Source organism: Lepidochelys kempii, chromosome 9 (genome assembly GCF_965140285.1).
Source record: "Lepidochelys kempii isolate rLepKem1 chromosome 9, rLepKem1.hap1, whole genome shotgun sequence".
Lineage (NCBI taxonomy): Eukaryota > Metazoa > Chordata > Testudines > Cheloniidae > Lepidochelys > Lepidochelys kempii.
This window is the reverse complement of record NC_136388.1, coordinates 19798836-19822128: the sequence shown is the minus strand read 5'-3', so window position 1 is coordinate 19822128 and position 23293 is coordinate 19798836. Positions and strand designations below refer to the sequence as shown.

The window sequence follows — 23293 nt, the reverse complement described above, 5'->3', positions numbered from 1 at the left end:
AATTTCATCTGCCATTTTGTTGCCCAGTCACCTCGTTTTGAGAGATCCTTTTGTAGCTCTTCACAGTCTGCCTGGGACTTAACTATCTTGAGTAGTTTTGTATCATCTGCAAATATTGCCACCTCACTGTTTACCCCTTTTTCCAGATCATTTATGAATTAGTTGAATAGGGCTAGTCCCAGTACAGACTCATGAGGGGACAAAGCTATTAACCTTTCTCCATTCTGAAAACTGGCCATTTATTCCTACCCTTTGTTTCCTATCTTTTAACTGGTTACAAATCCATGAGAGGACCTCTTATGCCATGACAGTTTGCTTTGATTAAGAGCCTTTTGTGGGGGACCTTGTCAAAGGCTTTCTGAAAATCTAAATACACTATATCCACTGGATACCCCTTGTCCACGTGGTTGTTGACCCCCTCAAATAATTCTAGTAGATTGGTGAGGCATGATTTCCCTTTACAGAAACCATGTTGACTATTCCCCAACAAGTTATGTTCATCTACATGTCTGACAATTTTCTTCTTACTATAGTTTCAACCAGCTTGCCCAGAACTGAAGTCAGGCTTACTGACCTGTAATTGCCGGGATCACCTGTGGAGCCCTTTTTAAAAATTGTCATCACATTAGCTATCCTCAAGTCCTTTGGTACAGAAGCTGATTTAAATGATAGGTTACAAACTACAGATAATAGTTCTGCAATTTCACATTTGAGTTCCTTCAGAATTCTTGGGTGAATACCATCTGGTCCTGGTGACTTATTACTGTTTAGTTTATCAATTAATCCAAAACCTCCTCTAATGACACCTCAGTCTGGGACAATTCCTCAGCTTTGTCACCGGTTTGGGAATCTCACTTACATCCTTTACCTTGAACACCAGTACAAGGAATTCATTTAGTTTCTCCGCAATGGCCTGATCATTCTTGAGTGCTCCTTTAGCATCTCAATTGTCCAGTGGCTCCACTGGTTGTTTAGCAGGCTTCCTGCTTCTGATGTAGTTACATAAAAGTTTTGCTATTACTTTTTGAGTCTTTGGTTAGCTGTTCTTCATATTCTATTTTGGCCTTCTTAATTATATTTTTACATTTCATTTGCTCCTTTCTATTTTCCTCACTTGGATTTAACTTCCACTTTTTAAAGGATGCCTTTTTGCCTCTCACTGCTTCTTTTACTTTGTTGTTTAGACACGGTAGCTTTTTTTTTTTCTTCAGTTCTCTTCCTATGTTTTTTTAATTTGGGTTGTACCCTAAAGTTAAGCCTCTATTATGGTTTCTTTAAAAACTTTCCATACAGCTTGCAGGGATTTCACTTTTGGCACTGTACCTTTTAATTTCTGTTTAACTAACCTCCTCATTTTTGTGCAGTTCCCCTTTCTGAAATTAAATGCTACAGTGTTAGGCTGCTGTGGTGTTTTCCTCGCCACAGGAATGTTAAATTTAATTATATTATGGTCACTATTACCAGGTGGTCCAGTTATATTCACCTCTCGGACCTGATCCTGTGCTCCACTTAGGACTAAATTAAGAATTGCCTCTCCCCTTGTGGGTTCCAGGACTAGCTGCTCCAAGAAGCAGTCATTGAAGGTGTCAAGAAACTTTATCTCTGCATCCTGTCCTGAGGTGACAGGTACGCAGTCAATATGGGGATACCTGAAATCCCCCATTATTATTAAGGTTCTTTTTTTAATTTTAATAGCCTCTCTAACCTCCCTGAGCATTTCACAGTCACTATCACCATCATGGTCAGGTGGTCGGTAATATATCCCTACTGCTATATTCTTATTATTCAAGCATGGAATTACTATCCATAGTGATTCTATGGTACAGTTTGGTTCATTTAAGATTTTTGATTCTACACATTACTTTACATATAGTACCACTCCCCCACCACCACAACCTGTTTTGTATTTTTGTACCCTGGTATTACTGTGTCCCATTGATTATCCTCATTCCACCAAGTTTCTGTGATGCCTATTATATCAATATCCTCATTTAATATGAGACACTCTAATTCACCCATCTTATTATTTAGACATCTAGCATTGGTATATAAGCACTTTGAAAATGTGTCACTTTTCATCTGTCTCCCATTACATGATGTAATTGAATGAGACTTTTTTTCCATTTGACTGTTTCTCATCAGATCCCACCTGTATTTTATCTTCCATCCTCTCCTCCTTACTAGGACATAGAGAATCTCCATTAGTAGATCCTCCCCTAAGGGATGTCTCTGTCTGAACCACCTGCTCCTCTGCACCCGTCGGCTTTCCCCCTGCCCTTAATTTAAAAACTGCTCTAGGACCTTTATAATTTTAGGTGCCAGCAATCTGGTTCCATTTTGGTTTAGGTGGAGCCCATCCTTTCTGTACAGGCCATCATTTCCCAAAGGTTTCCCCAGTTCCTAATAAATCTAACCCCTCCTCCCTAAACCATTGTCTCATTGAGACCCTGCAGTTCTGCCAGTCTAACTGGCCCTGCACATGGAAACACAATGCCTTCCTGCCTAGAAGAAAAGGAGTACTTGTGGCACCTTAGAGACTAACCAATTTATTTGAGCATAAGCTTTCATGAGCTACAGCTCACTTCATCATTCACTTCACTTCACTTTCATGAAAGCTTATGCTCAGATAAATTGGTTAGTCTCTAAGGTGCCACAAGTACTCCTTTTCTTTTTGCGAATACAGACTAACACAGCTGTTACTCTGAAACCATTCCTTCCTAGAATTCTTCTGGAGCGACGTGTGGAAACTTGAATGGGCATTGTATCTATAGGGTTGGTAAACTTTTTATTTACTTTAAAAGAAACTTGTGAGCCAGTCTCATCTCTGTAATTCCCAGGATGTCCTATCTTTTCTATTTTTATCTTTATAGCATATCTAGCTTTATTTATATAGTCTGAATATTATTTACCTCTCATTTGCAATCCATGCTTTCTTTTTCCCCAATTGAATGTCTTCATGAAACCCAGGCGTATTGTATTATTGCAAAGAGGGAGCTATTTTTGACGATTCCACGATGGATTTGTAGATTTTTCCATATTTTTAGATGTTCACATTCCTTATGATGATTCCTTTAAGCATATATGATAGTAAAACAATTTTTTTCATTTTATAGTCAGCATATAGAATAGTAGTGATTCACAAAAGAGAAAGAGAGGGGAGACACTTTACAATAGCTAGTGATAAGAGAGTTGGATTTATTTCTGTTGAAAACTGACTTATCGTATTAAGCCCACATAGATCTGTGGATAGCATAATCTAATATTTCTGTAAGTAAATACAAGTCTCAAAGGCTTGTACCTCTTATTGAAATCATTCTTAAAATCACTGGATATATATTTCAGTTGATGTTGCTGTACAATTGAAGTTTAAGTTTCTAGTTCTAATTTGTTCACCTCTTGGAACTTATTTCTGTTAGGCTTCTATTCACAGCAGATGTGCCATTATCTCTATATCTAAGTCCTAGTTCTGTCACAGAAAATGTCTGAGTCATGTAGGGCACTGTTTTTGATTAGTTCTAACTCATAAGGGTTCATTTTCCCTTTGAGAAAACACAGTCTTTATAGATGTGAGCTCTCCATAATATCAATAAGGATCATCTTCAATTAGAAGATAAGCACCAGTTGCTTTGATGATAGGTATTCCAGGTGCATCACATTCAGTGTTCCATTTCCCCCCTCTCACTTTGAATCTTCTTATTATGGCTTTATGTGCAGCTGAATGTCATTCTGTATATCCAGTATAACAGCATGGAGAAAATACTCAAAATGACATGGAGGAGAGACTTTAAGCCCTCTTTAAAGTGGAACTTTAAACTGTAGAACACTGAGGAAATTAGTAAACTGGTTTAATTACACTTAGGGTATGTGTGTGTGTGTGTGTGTGTGTGTGTGTAAAATCCATCCTTCTGGGTTGTGAAAGCTTTAAAAGGCCAACCTGAGTTTCTATCTAATCAACCCACCTGTTCAAAAGACAAGTAAACCCACTGCCCAAGGAGAGAAGAATACATCACAGTTCTTCCCTCTGCAGAATTATAGTGCTGTTCATGGAGGTAGGGAGCTGAGGTAAATGGACAAATAATCCTTGAAGGTGATGAGCATGGTATAAAGCAGGCAAACCAAGAGCTAGACCTGCTGCTTTTATCTGCCCAATACCTCAAATTTGCATGGATTCTGAAAAAAAAAAACACTGGAGGCTTTCACACTGGCTCCCTGACCTCTGTGTTCCCGACTAACCACGCTTTCTGGAACTGCACAGATGGGGCTATGGAAAAGGTAATTCAACCTGTAGATGCACTAGCTTTCCCATGGTGTGGCCATTCTCAAGGGCCACTGCTCTGCCCACAGTGGATGTTCTGCTGGCTCTGACACGGGGACAGTACTGCAGAGGAGGCTTATCCCTATTTCTCTTGGAAGGATTGAGATCTGGACATGGATATTCTTGTTCATGTGAAGATCTATGGTGAATGATCACCTCTGGGATGCCAGCTTTGATTAGGAGAAGGGGAGAGAGGCTTAAAGACGACTTGTTTCTCTTACAAGTCATATCTACAGATAGCCCCTTTATATGCTGAATTTGCTCAAAAATGCTTTTGTTGGTGTTATTCTAACATAAATAAGCATTTTCAAAGTTCTAATTCCTGCTGACCCCACTGCCTCTATTGTCAAACACTCCTGCTGTGAGCCTGTACTTGTCTCCCACAGGGTTGGATCATAGGGGTGTCATGGGTCTGCTGCACTTTTTGAGAAATGGCACTGAGTTACAATCACTGAAAAGTTCACAGTTCAGTCCTGCAGGGAATCTCTATTGCAAAGCATTGTCCTACCCTGCAGGAAATCTGTATGCCCTGCAGGAATGGACTTTGAAATGGTAATTGCTATATAATTTTCACTGCATTATTTCAGGTCTTTTAACTCAGTTTTTTTTTTTTTAAGGAAATAATTGTTCAATCAGCCTCATATAGTGTGGGTGGATAGTTGGAGAGGCACGTGGGTTATTTGTTAGTATTTTTCTTTGTTTTTTTTTTTTCAGATGTGATCTTATAATCAATGGATCAGTCAAAGTATGTTGTGTATTGTGTATATTGTTACTGAGGGGTGAAATTAACTGCCCACCACTTAAAGCCCAGGTATTCAAACTCTGAGCTAGAGAGCTTGGGGAGGTGAAATTCACCTCAATCCATGGCAAGAATGTGGGGCTATTGTATTCGTGCAAATTGGAATCTTTTTGGACCCACCACCAGCCAGCCCAAAAATGCCTTCCATGCCAGCTCTCCATAGGCTTGCACATAACTATTATGTAATAGACAGTGGGAATGTGCTCAGTTTTCTGACTCCCTATGCAGTGCTCAAGGGTCACAGAGGGTTGGCACAAGATCCTCAGCACCACTGGTGAACTGCTACCAACTATACATTTACACTTCCACTATTTCACATATTTCAAATTCACTAGTATGCTCTGACTGTTATGGGCTCCTCCACCCCTGCAAAGCACACACAGTATACTGGTGAATCTGGCCCAACGTACTCAGTGCTAGTAACCATTTTTATATGTGATGGATTTGGAGCTGCTTTGTAATACTGCTTGAATACTGTATGTTGGCTTGGGTTCTGGGGTGTTTATTATATCAATATATTACATTAGGGAGCTGTCCTGAAAAACAGGCAGGAAGGAAATGAATGGCGCAAAATAGCCACCTCTCATCTCACTTAAGAATTGTTAACAGACAATGCCAGAACCTATTCTCCTTGGCAGTTTTGCCTCCTCTCCAGCTAATGTACAAAACTGATTTGAAAACAGGGCAGGAATAGGCCTGTGAACACGGAAGGATGAAATAACTTGGCCAGGATAAAAAGGAACCCTGTATTCACCTGTACATGCAAATAGCTAATGCAGAGTTATAAGGAAACAATGCACATCTGCACATTTTGCATAACACTTTTGTTTCAGGTTGCTTAGGCAATTTGCCCCATAGGTGCAAATATTATTATAATTTGTAAAAAGTTAAAAATATTTAACTCAGTAAAATCCTTCTCTTCCCTCTGCTCCTATTCTGAGAGGTGGGAGCTGTTTGGGGAAACAAGACATAGATGGGGCTTGCCTGCCTAAGTCCCTCTTAAAGGATGGTAGGGCTTTAGATAAAATAGACGTGTGTAGAGACTGTTGTTTTAAATTCCTTATTCTATAAAAGCTTTGTTCCTACTGCTAAAATAGAAAATACTTTTTTTTTTGTATGAAAGCCAATTTGTCATTATATACCACTGATCACAGATTACAGAAGAGAAGAATTGCAAGTGCCTGAAGGAGATCAAACCTCAGGGTAAAAACTGTTGATACACAGGGCCTGGTCTAGGAGTGGGAGAAATTTGAAATTCTACCCCGGGTAGGTAAAGTACGAAGCCTGACCCCTGTGGTTGTGTACTCAGAGACACCACAAAAGTACAGAGGTGCATACAGGCCTGGAAGCATGTCATATTCCACATATTCAGACAGTAAACATCCTGATACCTCAGCTAACATGCAGTATTTAGACATTATTTTTGCAGAACAGCTCCAAATCCATCATAGTATTAGTTTGGATTCATTATGATGGATATACCCTGAGTTGAAACCCTTTTTATACAGTAGTTCTTATACCTGCCTAATTGTTTCTTTGTAAACCACAGTATCTCACCAATATTTTAAATACCAAAAGAACCAGAATTTTTAGATTCAGACAGTAAGGGCATCATATTAAATCCCTGCAAACCCCCATCCTCTGTGTATAAACTACTTTGCACATGCAGATAACTCATGTGTGGAAGCAATGCTTGTCTGCACATTTTGCGTAACACCCCTGTTACAGGTTGCTTAGGCAATTTGCTATTCTAATTTATAAAAACTTAGATGTTTTTAACTCAGTAAAAGCCTTTTCTTCTCTCCGCTCATGTTTTGTTTAAAGGTTGTCAACCTACTTTGTCTTTAACCTTGTAAACAAAAAAAAAATCTACTTGTAAAAACTTGGCATGTTAAATGTTCATCATAGGCAGATTACTGTTTGTTTTTATGGCCGTGTTACAAATATTCCTGAAAAGAGTGCTTCATTAGGAGAAAACCAACTGTCCATGAACTAGTCAGTTAACAAACTATCACTTCCTCTCCCACTCTTATGCAGTATTGTCATCTCAAAGCAGTTCAAAAAAATAATCATGAGTCAGGCTCCAAAATATCGTGAGATTTTTAGAAATAATAGATGTGGGATTCTTTTTATTAGACTGGGTTTTTCAGCCTTGAGGGAGTCACATTTTTATACGTTTCAGAGTAACAGCCGTGATAGTCTGTATTCACAAAAAGAAAAGGAGTACTTGTGGCACCTTAGAGACTAACCAATTTATTTGAGCATGAGCTTTCGTGAGCTACAGCTTCATCCGATGAAGTGAGCTGTAGCTCACAAAAGCTCATGCTCAAATAAATTGGTTAGTCTCTAAGGTGCCACAAGTACTCATTTTCTTTTTACATTTTTATACTTTTTTTCTGCATCCACTTTTCTTTTAAAGAAAGTGAGATGCTTACATATCACTTAATTCCACAAGATGGGGCTTTGAGTAAAAATATTAATATCAAGAGTTTTGAGATTAAAATAATGAGTTGCAACACCGGGGATGTTTGCAGTTGGCTTTTAACACTTTTGCTCTAATAGGTGAAGACAGCGTTCCCTTGGTTACAAACACACACCAACTGTCAATGATGCAGATGACGACACTAATGAAAACAATATATAATTTAAATACTTTTCACTACTTAGATTTATAACACATCTACATTTTATATTAGTGTTCATCCTTCTCCCCCTGAATTTACTGAGCATTTGGTCAGGATCATGACCCTTTGAAAATATTTTGTCACTGAATTACAGCTAAATTACATGCCAAAAATTGTATGCCAACTGGTATTCCATGCCAAAAATGGTACATTAAAATGCAAGAGTCAGGAAACAAGGTTTAATGTGCGCACATCACTCTGTACCGAGAACTTTGGGCGCTACAAAACATAATGATGTTAGAAAGCAAGCTCCCAAAAGGACTGTTATAGCTGGGGTGAGGTTGGGGATGAGCTCCCAACACCTGTGAAAGGCTGGCATCTATGATAACCTCTGACAGCCAAACTCCCCATTACTTACCTTCACATGGCAGAGGCATTTTTGTAAAAGGTGGGTATCTGGCACTTGTAAATTACCAAATAGCTCAGTGCATTTAGAGCCTGTTAGTCTGGGAGGGCAGCCTATCTAGGAAAAGGAAAACTGTGATCGCAACCCCCCAACCACGGGTTCAATGAAGCCTGGTGTTACGCAGTGACAGGTCTATGTCAACAAGGTGGGAAGAGATTGGGCATGTACTTAATCTAACTGGGGAAGGCCCTCTCACTGAGATGCCAACTAATACGCTATAGCTGTGGTTCCCAACCAGGGGTCCGGGGCCCCTGGGAGGCCATGAGCAGGTTTGTGGGGGGGGAGGGGCTGCCAAGCAGGGCCAGCGTCAGACTGTCTGAGGCCCAGGATAGAAAGCCGAAACTCCGCTGCATGGGGCTGAAGCCTGGGGCCCTGAGCCCCGCTGCCCAGGACTGAATGCTGAGCAATGTAGCTTTGTGGGGGGTCCAGACAGCTGCCTGCTCGCTACCCCCTAACGCTGGCCCTGATTTTTATATGCAGAAGACCAGTTGTTGTGGCACAGGTGGGCCATGGAGTTTTTATAACATGTTGGGGGGGAGGGGAGGGCTCAGAAAGAAAAAGGTTCAGAACTCCTGCCCTATAGATGTTATTGGTGCAAGGTGACTACGTTGGTGAAAGCAGTTTTCTTCTTTTTGTGGCATGTTCCCCAAGGATTGTGCCAGCTCACCTCTTCCCTGCCCCCAGGCCGTACTCACTATGGCTGGGACAGCCAACTGATTCAATGACTCCCTGGCAGAAATGAAAACGTACTGCTTTACCCTTGCATGGGTTCAGGGGAGTGATTTCAATATAGCAAGTCTGCACTATAGCCTCTGTGCGTTGTATGTTTTGCAGCTGAAAATGTGCCTTCAGCTCTCCCTCCACATCAGTGGAGAGTCTGAGCCAGACAAGGAGAGGAAGAAAGAGAATGCACAATGACATGTTTGTAAAAAAATCATGCCTCTGGAACAGTGGATGCTGAGCAGAGGGCATGGAGGATTGCTTTCTTCGGAAAAATGGACATTAACAGCAGGAGAAAAGCTCAGGAGAATGAGCATGACACACAGCAGAAGATGGTGATTCTGAAGGACCAAACAGACATGCTGAGGTGTCTGGTTGACCTTCTGATGAAACACCTGTCCAGAGCTGCATTCCAGCACCACTCTATCCCCTTCTGCCCCTTCGCCACATACATTCCACATAGTGTCAGGGGCCGGTGCTTTATCGCTGCCATGCCATCCTGCAGGATGGCGCATACAATCACAGCCGCAAATGAAGGAAATTGCTATGTTCCGCACAATGGCTCCTCTCATGGCTATGGAAATACTGCAGGATAAGGCACATGGTGTTTGCAACACTCCCCACGACAGTGCAGAGCTGTGTAAAATCCATGCTTCTCTAGAGATGGTGGTGGTGTGAGCTTGCTAGGCTTTTGAAAACAGCTTTGAAATATTATGGGATGCAGATGAAATCAGTGCAGAGAAGAGAAGACTGCATCCTGGGACGTTCCGGCCATGTTCCCGGGCACTCTGCAAGCATGTTTTGCTCTCAGGAGACATTGCAAACCCTTCCCAAAACACCTTGCAGTGAGTTGGACTGTGGGGTAGCTACCCACAGTGCACTGCTCTCTGCACTGATGCAAGCGCTGCAAGTGAGGACTCATTCCACTGACACAAGAAGCATAGTGTGGACATACGCAGCCAACATAATTACTGTGGTGGCTGTATGTTAACTTAAGTCAACTTAAGTTTGTAGTGTACACATGTCCATAATCCTTTTGCCTGTAATATATGCTGTTTAAACTTGGCTGTTTAAACTGTTAAATATGGAAGCTGCCGCGCTGTAAAAATATTTAAATTGCTGTCTTTTTAGATCTTATCACTGCTCTCTAAAGGCTCTTCAAAAGGGTGTTCATTGTTTCTGTGAACACTTCTTGCTGCTGGGATTTAAAGCTATATTCCATTTCCTTCTCAAAAGTGCGCCCGTATGATGCTGAAGATTAAAATGAATGTTTATTTCTAACTAATAAACAGTCTGCATTTTCTGACAGATTATATTCACAAGAGCAATATCATAACATACTTCCTTTGATGTGTATGTTTCCCATGTTGTCAATTAGCTGAAGAGAAACTGTCACTCTTTCCAGCATCTTTATTTCCATGACCAGATCTTGTCTGATAGCTGACATTTTGACAAATGATGTATGTAATTTTTTGTGTGTTTCTGAAAATATTCTGAAAAGCTGTTCTTTCATTATCCAGTATACATACATACATTTATACATACAACTTCTAAAGTTGACGCTGAACAAAGACTGTTGAGTAGATGAAATTATTTTGTTATAATAGGGAATACTTTTTCTTTTTAAAAATAATCCCTATTTCTACCTCCTCTTATAGTGTAGCCATACAAACAAACAAAAGCTACAGCTATTTTATTCAATAATAATTTTTTTAAAAGAATCTGGAATATTAAATTATACAGTATGAAATATTGAAACAGTGCGCTTATGCAATGCCTTTCATCTGAAGTTTTGTATACACTTTAGAGACATCAGTGAATTAGCCTGACAACACTTCAGTAAGGTAGGCAAGTAATTGTACTATTCAGATTTTATGGGTAAGGAAATTGAAGTGCAAAGAGTGCGGTTTTCAAAAGCATTCAGCACTGGCCTAACTCTGCTCCCAGCAAAGTCGCTTTTGTTCAATGGCAGATACCAGCCTGTTGCAAAGCCAGGGATAGAGTTCAGCTTTCCTAAGGTCCAGGCATGGGTCTTAAACCCAAGACCACCTTTCTCCTATTGGTACAAGACATCCAGCAGGGAAAAAACCATGAAAGGTCTGCATGACCTTTCCAAAGAGGAAATTTCACCTGCCCAATGCATCCAAAATGAAGTTCAGTCAGGGATAAGAATAAGATAGCATATGGCTAATGACTTACAACGCACAGGGCCAGTGTACACTGCAACAGTGCATCGACACTGATGCAACTGTGACGCTGGAGCATGGCTGCTGAAGACACATTACGCTGATGGGACAGCGCTGTCCCATATGCATAATTACTCCACCTCATCAAGAAGCGTAAGCTATATTGGCAGGAGAGCATCTCCCACTGACATAGCGCTGGTTTGGACAGCGTGAAACTTGTGTCAATCGAGAGGCAGGAGGGGGGCTTTGTCACACTCTGCGCGATGTAAATTAGATCAACTTAAGCAGTATTGTAGACCTGCCCACAGAGAGTCTCCCTGAATTTTAAGGACCCCTGTTCATTTCCAACATTCCCACTTCAATCAGCAAGAAATCCAAACATCAACAATAATAAGGGATGGGGTGCCCGGTCATATGAGACTTAACTCCTCCCTTCATCTTCATTCTCATATAAAAGTCATTTTTTTATTGAAATAAAAAATAGGACTTGACTAGGAGCCCTCTGTCTCCCCTCCAATGTGACTGTAGCAATTCTTGTCAGTGGTTTAGTGGGGGAGTGATGAACGATAAGAGTTGGAGAACTCGGAAGGTAGGGAGCTTTTTTATATTACTCCCTCTCCTGAGTAGCTTTGGAACTTCTGGATGTTTCTGTGTTTCCTTCTAACATTTTGCCATTGACAATTAGTCTGACAATAGTCTTGGGACTTTTTTACCTGGGAGGGTAACAAATTTTTCTCTAGCTAGAGTCCACTCTGTTGAGAAAGAGGAACAAAATAATGTAGCCAAGCTATTCTCAATTAAAATTAGCTTGGTAAATTACTGCAAATCAACTTCTGACTTTGAAGGTCAGACGGTTATTGGAATTTGGGGGAGGAGGAGAGACAGGAAAAGATTTTGGAGAAAATAACAGCAACTTTAAAAAAATACTTGTGATCCTCAAAAGGCTTTTGAAAATACTTTTTGATTTTTACATTTTATATATTTTTGTAATCTTTTCCTGAGAACAGTCGAAACTCACACAAAAGTTTTAAGGGTGTGCTGTTTTGAGCCTTTACTCTGCAGATACACAGATTGTTAACTTTGGTAGTTTACTCAAAAAAAGTTCAGTTATCCCTGAAAATATATTTTTTGTAAACTCAGACTGATGTTTGGGAAGATGTGAATGTGAATATGAATATGTATTTTGTATACATACCTTTCTCTGTAAATATAGATACCCACAGTCTTCAACAAGTTAAACAGCCATAGTCTTTCACCATAAGCATACAAATGTTTGTAACCAGATTGGTTCTTTTCCTCTTTCTAGTTGCTGGAGTAAAGATTATATCTAGATCATTTGTATATAGGGATCAAAAGGGAAGTGAGATCTTCCCTTCAGTAATGAGAATGGGGATGAAGGTAGATATAAACACTTTCATGCTGTGATGGAAGTGTATGGATGATTTAGCCCTTTACATACATATGTATGACTCATGAAGGCCACATTTGTAGTTTATAAATATACAGCAGAAGAAAACTATTTCCTTTGCTGAGTGTGTCCATCATAACTATTTTAAATCCACAGATAGTGATATGAATCCATCCACAATCCAAGCAGTCGAAGAGCTTTCAATAAAGTTGGAGCACTGGTTTTCATTAACCAAATGGCTTCACCCACTTGTTTTGGTGGGGAGGGTTAGCTCAGTGGTTTGAGCATTGGCCTGCTAAACCCACTGTTGTGAGTTCAATCCTTGAGGGGGCCATTTAGGGATCTGGGGCAAAAAATTGGGGATTGGTCCTGCTTTGAGCAGGGGGTTGGACTAGATGACCTCCTAAGGTCCCTTCTAACCCTGATATTCCATGACTCTATGAAAGTTGGTTGGAATATATTGTCTGCAAAGGGTAATTCCTCCATACACTTTCACCACAGTACAAAAATGGTCATATCTCTTCTTTTTCTTCCTGGTTACAGAAGGAAAGAATTCACATATATGGGGCACATATATAAATACACACACACACACACACACACAAAATGCCTCCCTTTTGGTTGGTATAATTTTTGTGTATTTATATTTACCCAGTGCCACGTACATCGTAGGTAGTGAATATGTAATTCTAGCATAGGTTCCCGTAATGGAAATATTGACCTTAGGGAGAAGTTTAATCAGTATAGAGATGAGCTCATGCCAATTCTTGGGCAAAGTTAAGATACTTCTCAGTAAGGAAGGAACTAGGCAGCCTGCGTTTCCTTTTATGATGGTTTTACACCAGTGTAATTTTATTTACTTCAGTAGAGACATTCCTGATTTATTCTGAGATAAGAAAATCAGCCACTAAAAATTAATACAAAATTTTCCTCTGTGAAAATACTCACAGATTTTTATTAAACCTATGAAAATCACATGTATTTCTACAGCTTAAAATTAGAGCCAGGAAAATTGATCAATTTGCTCTGCTGGGGTTTCTGTCAATATTTCTAATCAGTGTGTGTTTGCTTCTTTATTAACTTTCTTAAATGGTATCTCAAGTTTTAGTTTCAATGAAATCAATATTTCAAATTGAAAACAATTTGAAACCACCACATTTCCGTTGGGTGGGTACTGAAGCCATGTGCCAATGTGATTTACACATGATTTCTACTGAGAAACTACTTCCTGATTTTGCCAGCTGCAGAGACTAGCACAGTTCTTCTCCAGTGTGCAATCTGCAGATAAAGCAGAGGTGCAGATTCAAAGTGTGTGACGAAGCAGAGGGCAGTATTGTCAGTGAAGAAGATCTGGAAAGCAGAGAGATATTATCAGATTGAGTAACTGAGTACTCGGTATCAGAGGGGTAGCCGTGTTAGTCTGTACCCACAAAAACGAGGAGTCCAGTGGCACCTGAAAGACTAACAGATTTATTTGGGCATAAGCTTTCATGGGTAAAAAGCCCACTTCTTCAGATGCATGGAGTGAAAACAGGTGAGTATGGAGCCTCACTGCTAGCTAGAATCATACAATCATAGGGTTGGGAGTGGCCAAAAGATTCATCGAGTCTAATCCCCTGCCAAGAGATTTGTTGTTTCTAAACCATCCAAGAGAAATGACTATCCAGCCTCCTTCTGGAAATCTCCAGTGAAGGAGTTATCACAACCTCCCGAGGCAGTCTGGTCCGTTGGCCTGCTGTTCTTACAGGTAGGCAGTTTTTCCTGAGATTTAATCTAAATTTGCTGTGCTGTAGTTTGAAACCATTGTCTTTTTTTCTTCCCTCTTTGGCAAGAGAGAACAATTTTTTCCATTTTTTATGGCAGCCTTTCAAGTATTTGAAGACCGCTATCGTGTATCCCCTTCATCGCCTCTTTTCCATACTAAACATACCCATCCTTCAGCATTTGTTCCTTTGGTTTTCATTCCATCCCTTTGATCATCTTTGACGCTTACGTCTGAATCCTTTCCAGTTATTCTCCATCCTTTCTGTACATTGGTGACCAAAATAGGACACTCGACTACTCGAGCAGAAGCCTAGCCAGCACCCAGTAGGACAGTGCTAGCACCTCCCGTGATTTGCCTGCTACGCTTCTGTTAATGCAGCCTAAAACTGCATTTGATCTTTTGCACCAGCATCACACTGTTGACTCCTGTTGAGGCAGTGATCAACCGCAGCTCCCAGATCCTTCTCAGCAGTGTTGCTGCCAAGCCAGTCGTCTCCCATTCTATACCTGTGCATTTGGTTTTTCTTCCATCAGTGCAACACCTGACTTTGTCTTTGTTGAGTTTCATTTTGTTGGTGATAGCCAGGTTCTCCAAGTGATCAAGATCAACTTGGAATTTTAGCTGTGTCTGCCAAAGTGTTGTCAACTCGCAAATTTGATCACTGTGTTCTCTATTCCCACATCCTGGGCATTAATAAAGATGTTAAACAACACAGGACCCAGAAAAGATGCCTGTGGAACCCCACTGGAGACCTCCCTCCAAGCTGACATCATTCCATTAATGGTTACTGTGTTTGCAGTTGTTTAACAAATTATGTAGCCAATTAATTGTAGTTTGGCCAATCCCCCATTTCTCCAGCTTACTTAGCAGAATGTCATGTGGGACTACATCAAAAGCCTTTCTAAAGTCCAGGTATATTATGTCCAGCACATTCTCTTATCCACCAGATCAGTAACCCACTCAAAGAAGAAATTAATTAATTTGATTTCAAAGAACATGGCAGAGATCTTCTGACTAATCTGAAAGAACTCAAAGACATTGATGTAAAGACCCCTACTACCTTCAGCCTTGCTTGCCATGACCCCATGTGATCCCACTGACAATCTGCAGCCTTTAGAGACCCAGTGCCCTAAGACTCATCCTTACTGACCTCACTTTCTCCAGACATTCCCTAAATGACCCCTCTGTGATCCTGACAGCCTCCAAACTTATCAGTGATCCCCCCTGCATGACCACCTCCAGTCATACTACGTGTGACCCCCCCACTACTTGCTACTGGCCCTCACTAACCGCCCTTGAGCTCTATGACCCGATGTGACCCCACTGTCTTGCTAGTCAGCCTCTTTGACGCCTGCATGATGTTGCTTCCTCCAGCAAGTCCCTAACTGACTCCTGTGACCCTGACAGCCTCCAAACTTATCATCACTGACCCCTGTGTGATCCTCGCTCTCACCGCTGTTGCTCTCCAGGACCTCATTTGCGCACCCACCCCAGCCCTTTGATACTGAAGCCCATTGACCAATGAATGACTGCGCACACACCCGCTGTCTTCAGCCTTGCACTCCATGATGCTGTGTGACCGCGTTGACCTGATACTTAGTCTCTTTGACACATCCCAACATAACCCCTCTTTCGCTAGAAACTCCCTTATTGACCCCGCTGTGATCCTGGCAGTCTACAAACATCTCAGCAGTGACCCTGCCCATGTCCTGAGTACCACAAGTGTTGCTTCCTGTGACCCTCCCCAGCCCCTCCCCACTTCCTGGTCCTCGCTGACCCCCTTCATGACACCCACTACCATCAATCAACCTTGCTCACCATGACCCCACTGACATGATATTCAGCTTCAGTGACCCTGCTCACCCCTGCACACTCTGGGCATTCGCCTACTGACCCCCCTGACTGCCTCTAAAAGTAACATCATTGATACCCCTGCCTGACCCTCACTGCCACCTCGTGGACCACACTGCCTTGATACTGAGCCTTATTGACAACCCCCGCCACTACATTTGGCCTTGATCTCTAATGCCCTGTATGCCCCTCCACCCCCACCAACTTGATACTTAGCCTTGTTGTCCCCTGAATGACCCCCCACTTTCTCCAGTCATTCCCTAAATGTCCCCTCTGTGACCGTGATTGCCTCCAAATGGATCAGTGACACCCCCCACACATGAACCCCACTACTTCCCAGCCTTGCTATCCATGACCTTCTGAGAGTGCATACTTGCTACTGGCCCTCAGTAACTCTCTCCTGCCCCCACCAGCCTTGAGTGCCAGGACCTGATGTAACCTCCCTATGTGAGCCTCACTATCAAAACTATTGCTCTCCATGACCACGTTTGACCACAATGGCTTGCTCGTCAACCACATTGACCCCTGCATCAATGTGTTTCCTCCAGATACTACATTAACGCCACCCCCCCATGACACCATTGGCCTCCAAATGTATTATCAGTGACCACTGTCTGATCTTCACTGTCACAAGTGTTGCCCTGCATGACTACACTGCCTTGACATGCATTAACAGTATATTAACTACCCCTCCCCCACACATAACCCTCAGCTGTGCTCTCCCGTGATCTTTGTGCCCCCACTGACATGATAGCCCTACTGTCCCCTGCATGACCCTACTTTTACCAGCCATTTCCTAAATGACCCCCCCCCCACTCCCTCATGATGCTGACGCCTGTGTGATCCTCATTATCACAACTGTTGCTCACTATGCCGTCGTTTGACTCGCCCTCCCCCGCCTTGCTACTCAGGCCCACTGAACCCTACATGACCCCCCTTTCTCCAGAGACTCCCTAATTGACTCCCTGTGACCCTGCCAGCAGCCATACTTATCACCTGTGACTCCTGCACAACCCCCCCACTCTCCCCAGACTTGCGTACCATGGCCTCAGATCTTTAATACTCACTCTCACTGAACCCTTCATGACCCCCAACTCTCTTCAGTCTTGCGCTCCTTGACCCCACTGTCCTTTACGCTGTTGACCATAGATTTCTCCTTGTGTCCCGTTGCTTCCCATAGCAATTTGCTACAATTTCTAGCTTCAGCTTGATAAGTGCTACTATCAGCTTCACCGCTCTTTCATTTTTTTAGGTGCCGAAGTCTTCCTTCACATTGTACCGGGAGCTTGGGTACCTAACTTGGGGTTGTGAATTCCACTCACCCATCAAAGTAAGACCCTTGTGAAGCCATGCTAGTTAAGCACGGTTTGCTCAATCCCTATATTTACTGCCTAAAGCTTGATAACTGTCAGAGATTAGTGTCATGTCACCATTGTGCCAACTATGCTGTCTGTTAAAACTATCAGCAAGTGGATAGCTGTATTTATATCTGGCTTCTTTGTGTCGCAACACTTCATCAGCTGTTTGTGACTAGGACAATCATATTTTGAATCTGTAGATAAAGGTTGATGAACCTTAAATGGATGTGACTGGCATTTTTCTTCCCCCTACATTACCACAAGGAAGTTTGCGGTACCAGTAGGAGTTGAAGAGAAAAAGGCACTTGAAATGCCCAGAGTGAAAATGTCAATTAAGTAGTCACCCTGCAAGCTTTTTATGTTTGGTTCACATTTTTTATTTTGAGGTGTCTGATTCCTAGCAGGAAAGAAAAGCCTCCTTAATGTGTCTTTACGTGGGAGCAATAGCATAGAATCATACAAGTCAGGTGGTCATATAGTTCATCTATCAATGGACGCCGTTTCTTTCTTGTGTATTTTCTAGTGGCTTTTTGGGTTTAGTTTTAAATTTCCCATGGGCCAGAGCATTACCCCTTTTCTTGGGCAACTTTTCCTCAGTCTAGCAGATATTACCGTTAAGAAGCTTTTCTTGATGTTTAGCCCAAATATTCTTTTTGTCCCTGACAGCCAGGCAAAAAGACAAGATGCAAGGAAAGTGGTTTAAAGAGGTCACAACTTTATTACCTTCACTTATTGCACAACTTTTAGGCAATACTGTATTAGGCAGTACAGTGCAAGTCACCCCTCCACAACTGGTCCAATCCTATTGCTTTTGCATGACAATTAAAGGGGTGTGAAAGATGGGATTGTCGCCTCACTCATTAGGATCTCACACCCGATTCTCCAGTTTCTTTTAGAAAATGCCTTCCCTGATGTCCACATCTGAGCCTGGTTTATCAGGGAACTGACCGCTCCCCCCATTCCGAGAACCTTCAGTGGACACTCACTTGGACTTGGGGGAGATGGGGGAGGGTGGAGGCTCAGGCTGGAAGGATGTGGTTTATATCTCTTCCTCCAGATGACGAGGGGCCAATGGCTTACCTCAGTGCCACTTGCCCACCCACCTGCCACATGGAAGCCCTCACAAAGCCCTCCCCCCCTTAATTCCCTGCTAACCAAGACAGAGTCTCCCAGAGTGCAGAGGAAGGGGCAAGGGCCATTTATTTAAATCTTTATGCAGCTTTGGTGCTAGTCCAGGTGCCACTGGACCAGGCTTGTACAAATAGAAACCATGAATTAGGCTAAAGCAGGGATTGGCAACCTTTGGCACACAGCCCACGAGGGTAAGCCCTCTGGCGGGCCAGGATGGTTTGTTTACCTGCCACGGCCACAGGTTTGGCTGATCGCAGCTCCCACTGGCCGTGGTTCGCCACTCCAGCCTAATGCGGGTTGGGGGAAGTAGCGGCCAACACATCCCTTGGCCCATGCCGCTTCCCGCAGCCCCCATTGGCCTGGAGCAGTGATCCAGTGGGAACTGCGATCGGCCGAACCTGCAGACACGGCAGGTAAATAAACCAGCCCGGCCTGCCAGAGGGCTTACCCTGGCAGGCTGCATGTCAACAGTTGCCCGTACCTATGCTAAAGGTTATAAATGAAGCAGCTGCTGCTACTTTCTCCCCCTACCCTGGCTGGTCTCTGCAGTGATGCCTTTACAACTAACTCAAGGAGACTGTGGAGCCCACAAGGCAATAAGCACCTAATGCCCTGAGGGATGAGGCTTAGCTCACACCCCTTTTTCCTACTGTCGGGCTTAGCCTGGATTTTGTGAATCTTCCTGTGCATGATATAGGGAGCTTGCACAGCTGACTCAGGGTTATGAATTCCACTAGCTGGCAAGGCCCCTGAAAGTTAGGCATTGCAATGATAAAGTCCCTTGTGTGAATTTAGACTTCAAAAAGACACTGTCTCTCATTTCTTCAGTGTTACAGTGCACTGTCTCTGCTATTAATAATCATCTTTTTGTGAAAGGTCTTTAATAATCAATGATTGCCTGTTGCTCTTTAATATTTATACCTCACATTGATGAAATCTTGTAAAAGGTGCTCTTCTCTCTTTCCAGTCCCCTCCACCACTGCCACAAACACTTTCTGTTCCCCTTTCTTCTTGGCTCCCTCATTGGGAGGGAGAACAGAAGAAAAAAAGATGGAGGTGCTCGTCTAAGCTCTGCACAAACTAAGCTCCACCAATCTGAGTTGCCAAAATGCTCTGAGCTCTTTTGGATTTCTAGTGCAGCTTTGAACGTGCCCATGGGCTCTGCTAATTTTCTTTGACTTGGCTTCTTCCTGAGCTGGGAGGAACAATGAAGCAATGGAGCTCAGCCAAATGCCATCTATGTATAGCATCAAAATGAAGTGTCGCTTATAGACAGACAAATTTATTACAGCATAACCTTTCGTGGGCTACAGCCCTCTTCATCGGATGCATAGAATGGAACATATAGTAAGATTATATACACACACACACACACACACACACACACAGATAAATTGGAAGTTACCACACAAACTGTGAGAATCTAATTAGTTAAGATGCGCTATTATCAGCAGGAGAAAAAAACTTTTGTAGTGATAATCAAGATGGCCCATTTAGACAGTTGACAGGAAAGTGTGAGGATATTTAACTTAAGGAAATAGATTCAAATAAATTTGTTAGTCTCTAAGGTGCCACAAGTACTCCTGTTCTTTTTTCGGATACAGACTAACACAGCTGCTACTCTGAAACCTGTCATAGACAGCCATGCAGCTCTGAAACCCTCCCTCTCCTTTTTTATGTGAGGAATGAAACCATTTAAAGTTATCAGCAAGTGGCTTAGCTGAATGTAGCAGTTCCCACCTTTCAGAACTATTATTCCAGGATCTCTGCTGACTCACTGCATCAAGTTGAAAACTACAACATTGTCTCCACGAGGATTTTACAGCAGGACAGCTAACTTGAGATAGCCAGTTCAGTGTAAAAGCTTGTTTTGCAGTGATGAATTAGCCACTTGGTTCATATTTCTGAGGTTTTTCTTTAATGGCTGCAGACTTGGTTTTTTTGTTTGTTTTAAAGAGCGTTTGGGCACTTTTCTTTACATGTCTCCTCCCGTGGTGTCTCCTTACCAGAAATACCATGGGAACTGTGGTTCTTCTGGTACTTCAAAATGTTCAACACCAGTGATAGAAGAAGCTTTGATGTGGGGTTTGTTTGAACCACATTATTAATATGGGGAAGGTGCTTTGCTTGCCTGCCCAAATCAAGGCAATGCTTTAGTTAAAGGGGACACCTCAATAACCTGCAAAAATTAAGCTCTCTATTACTCAGCAAAAGATCTCAGCGAAATCTTAACATGTTTTCATTAATATGATATGTATGTTCCAAAATCAGCTTGTATCCATGTGAGCAAGCTAAGTGAACATACGTACTAATCATGTCGGAATTAAGTGGCACAGGCAAAATTACATGTCTTAGTGCAGTATTATGCACAATAGACCTTTTTTAGTTCTTTGTTTTTTTCGCTATTAGTATAGCTGAACAAAATACAACAGCTGATGAAAATATGCCTGTGGAGATGCTTTAAAACTGCCTCTTGCCCACCGATGGTTAATTGCTTGTTGTCCATGTAAGTTGTGTAAATTTTTCAATGCTGAATATTTTCTCAGTAAAATCAATTTGTAGCACCTGAAAGTAGAGAAGAGGTCAAAGGAAGAAAACGGGTATGAGTATATAATAACAAATCACAATGGAGGGAAGCCCAGCCCAGTCATTCTTAAGGATTTGGGGCTAGATCCACAAAGGGATTTAAGTGACCAAACTGTCACTTTAGGCACCAAAATCTAAATTCTAGTTCTTCAAAAAACCCCTTCAGCTGCCACTTAAGTCTGAAGTCCCCACGCACATAGATTTCCACTGGTAAACTCCCCTCAGTGCCTACTTTTTCATTAGTAAAGTGTCTAAAGTATTTAAAAATCCATCAGTGAACATATGCACAGATGCCTCAGTCTAGATGCCTGGCTCCCAGCTCATGTGTAAGTCCCAACAAGATTCTTAAACTAAGCATTTTCCTGCCTAGCTCACTTGCACCTTGGTCTCCCAAGTCTCACCTGAGTGCCTCACTCTCACACTTTCTCTGGTCCAGTGACTCTTTCTTACACACAGTGGAATAACTTCAACAGGAGAGATTGGGAGAAACCCATCTCAGAACACCCCATGGGCCAATGGTTGGTGCACTCACCTGGCAGGGGGTGGAGACCCAAAATTCAATTCCTTTCTCTATATAAAGCAGAGGACGGAATTGAACCTGAGTCGCCCTCATCCTTGGTGAGTGCCCAACCACTGGCTAAAAGTACAGGGGGCACCACCATTTCCTCCTCCTTTTTGGTGAGAAATGGCTAAGGCAGCTAATTCCAGGAGAGAGTTCGGAGCTGAGAATCCAAAGCAGAGGGTAGCACCTCCCTCCAACCTGGATTTTAATACCTAGCTCCCTTTTTGTGGGGAGGAGGAGCCTAATTGCTCACCCTTCTCCTCAGCATTTCCTACGGGCTAGCTTAGGTGGCTCTACATTCAGTTTGCTGGCTTTTGTAGATCCTTATTTGAAGAGCACCTAACTTTCCCCATGCATTGTATAGGGAGCCTGGGTACCTAACTTGGGACTCTAGAGTCCACTAGACTGCAGGGTGCCTAAATGTCAGGCATTGCAACATTGAGTCTAAGTCCCCTTTGTGGAACTAGTCCTCGGTTTATTGACATGCTTTCACTCAGGGCTCCACAGAGGTTATGCCCATTTGGAGTTCATTGCAGGACCTTGGTCTAAAAGACATGACTGAGTATTATATGTTGTGTAAACTATGTATAATGGAAGAGCCTAGGAAAGGATACAGATTTCTAATGAACCAAAAAGGCTACGTTTTCAAAAGCATTTTTTTGTTTTAAAGTTTACATACTTCAAAATTACACAGGATAACTAATCATTTAAACAGATTTCCCATTGAACTGTCAGCATTAGTTATAAGGTGGGTGAGGTAAAAAAAAAGGTTACTTACTTTCTTGTAACTGTTGTTCTTCGAGATGTGTTGTTCACGTCCATTCCATATTAGGTGCGCGCGCGCTGCGTGCACAAGCGTCGGAAACTTTTTCCCTTAGCGACTCCCGTCAGGCCGGCGGGGCCCCCCGAGTGGCGCCACTGCGCCGTGCATATATACCCCCGCCGGCCCGACCCCCTCCGGTTCCTTCTTGCCGGCGACTCCGACAGAGGGGTAGGAGGGTGGGCAGTGGAATGGACGTGAACAACACATCTCGAAGAACAACAGTTACGAGAAAGTAAGTAACTGTTTTTTCTTCTTTGAGTGCTTGTTCACGTCCATTCCACATTAGGTGAATCACAAGCTTACCTCTGGAGGAGGGTAGGAGTCACAGAACAACTGCTCAGAGGACCACTCTGACAATTGCCGCGTCATAGAATCATAGAATATCAGGGTTGGAAGGGACCCCAGAAGGTCATCTAGTCCAACCCCCTGCTCAAAGCGTCCTCTCTGGCCTGCTGGTTGACCGCGTAGTAGGTTGTGAAGGTGTGCACCGAGGACCAAGTGGCTGTTCTGCAGATCTCCTGGATCGGGACCTGTGACAGGAACACCATAGAAGTCGCTGTGCCCTCGTTGAGTGGGCCGTGACCGCCGGGGCCGGAACACCTGCGAGCTCATAGCACTCCCGGAGGCAGCTTGTAATCCAAGACAAAATCCGCTGAACCGACACTGGGAGGCATTTCACCCTCTTGGCTACAGCCACAA

At 42.6% G+C, this 23293-nt stretch overlaps 1 protein-coding gene across 2 annotated transcripts in view; it reads right to left on the bottom strand.

Moving 5' to 3' along the window:
* Positions 1–18858: 18858 nt before the first annotated feature.
* Positions 18859–23293, bottom strand: part of SI (sucrase-isomaltase) — a 152656-nt gene continuing 148221 nt past the window's right edge. For both annotated transcript variants that reach the window (XM_073359491.2, XM_073359490.2), the window contains exon 71: positions 18859–21188. In XM_073359491.2, coding sequence (XP_073215592.2) covers positions 21111–21188 — 78 coding nt within the window. In that variant the 3' untranslated portion in view covers positions 18859–21110. The remainder of the gene's footprint in view (positions 21189–23293) is intronic.